General features: G+C 58.3%; 1 protein-coding gene across 1 annotated transcript in view; it reads left to right on the forward strand.

Moving 5' to 3' along the window:
- VAV1 (vav 1 guanine nucleotide exchange factor) overlaps positions 1–978 on the forward strand; it is a 12,111-nt gene that overhangs the window by 2,264 nt on the left and 8,869 nt on the right. Inside the window, exons 5-6 of the mRNA XM_010568890.1 lie at positions 554–662; positions 750–839. Coding sequence (XP_010567192.1) covers positions 554–662; positions 750–839 — 199 coding nt within the window. The remainder of the gene's footprint in view (positions 1–553; positions 663–749; positions 840–978) is intronic.

Here is a 978-nt window from a genome sequence, read left to right on the forward strand (position 1 = left end):
CAGGGACATTATAGGGGTGGTGGGAAGGTATTGGGGGGGTATTAGTGTGCCAGGGGGCATTAGGGGGGGCACTAGGGGAGTTCTGGGGGGTACTGGGGGCAGAGGGGACTTTAGGGGGTTATTAAGGGGTATAGAAGGGTACCAGGGGTATTGGGGGAGATTAAATGAGTTCCTGGGTGTGTAAGGGGTTAATAAGGGGTCTCAAGGGACATTTGGGGGTATTAGGGGGGTACTAGGGAGTATTGGGGTATTAGAGAGGTATTGGGGGGCAATAGAGGGATATCAAGGATATTAGAAGGGTACCTGAGGGTACTAGAGGGGTAGTGGAGGGGGATTGGGGATATTTAAGGGGTACCAGGAGGTATTAGGATATCAGGGGAGTACCAGGGGTTTTGCGGGTGCATTAGAGGGTTATTGGGGGGCATTAGGAGGTATTAGGGGGTATTAAAGGAGTACCAGGGGTATTGGGGGGCATTAGAGAAACACCAGGGGGTATTGGGGAGGATATGGGGGGATTCGGGGTGCAGGGGGGTACCGGGCTGTCCCCACGCAGCGACACGGCAGAGGAGGACGATGACCTCTACGACTGCGTCGAAGCCGAAGGGGACGACGGAGACGACATCTACGAGGACCTGATGCGGGTGGAGCCCCCCCAGGCTATGGTGGGTCCCCTCCTGGACTCCTGGGTCCCATCTTGGACTCCTGGGTCCCGTCCCCCCCCGGACACCTGGATCCCACTGTCTCCACAGAAGGTGGAGGTGGACCGGAGGCTCTGCTGCCTCCAGGAGTTGAGACAGACGGAGGAGAGGTACACCGAGACCCTCGAGTCCATCTGCCAGGTGGGATGGGGACATGGGGGGTGGACGACACTGGGGACATGGGGGAATAGGGGGGATGTGGGGGAATATTGGGGAAATAAGGGGACCTGGGGGACATTGGGGGACAAGGGGGAATATGGGGGACGTGGGGAGATGTGGG

The sequence above is a fragment of the Haliaeetus leucocephalus genome, unplaced genomic scaffold, assembly GCF_000737465.1.
Source record: "Haliaeetus leucocephalus isolate CR32 unplaced genomic scaffold, Haliaeetus_leucocephalus-4.0 Scaffold261, whole genome shotgun sequence".
Taxonomy (NCBI): domain Eukaryota; kingdom Metazoa; phylum Chordata; class Aves; order Accipitriformes; family Accipitridae; genus Haliaeetus; species Haliaeetus leucocephalus.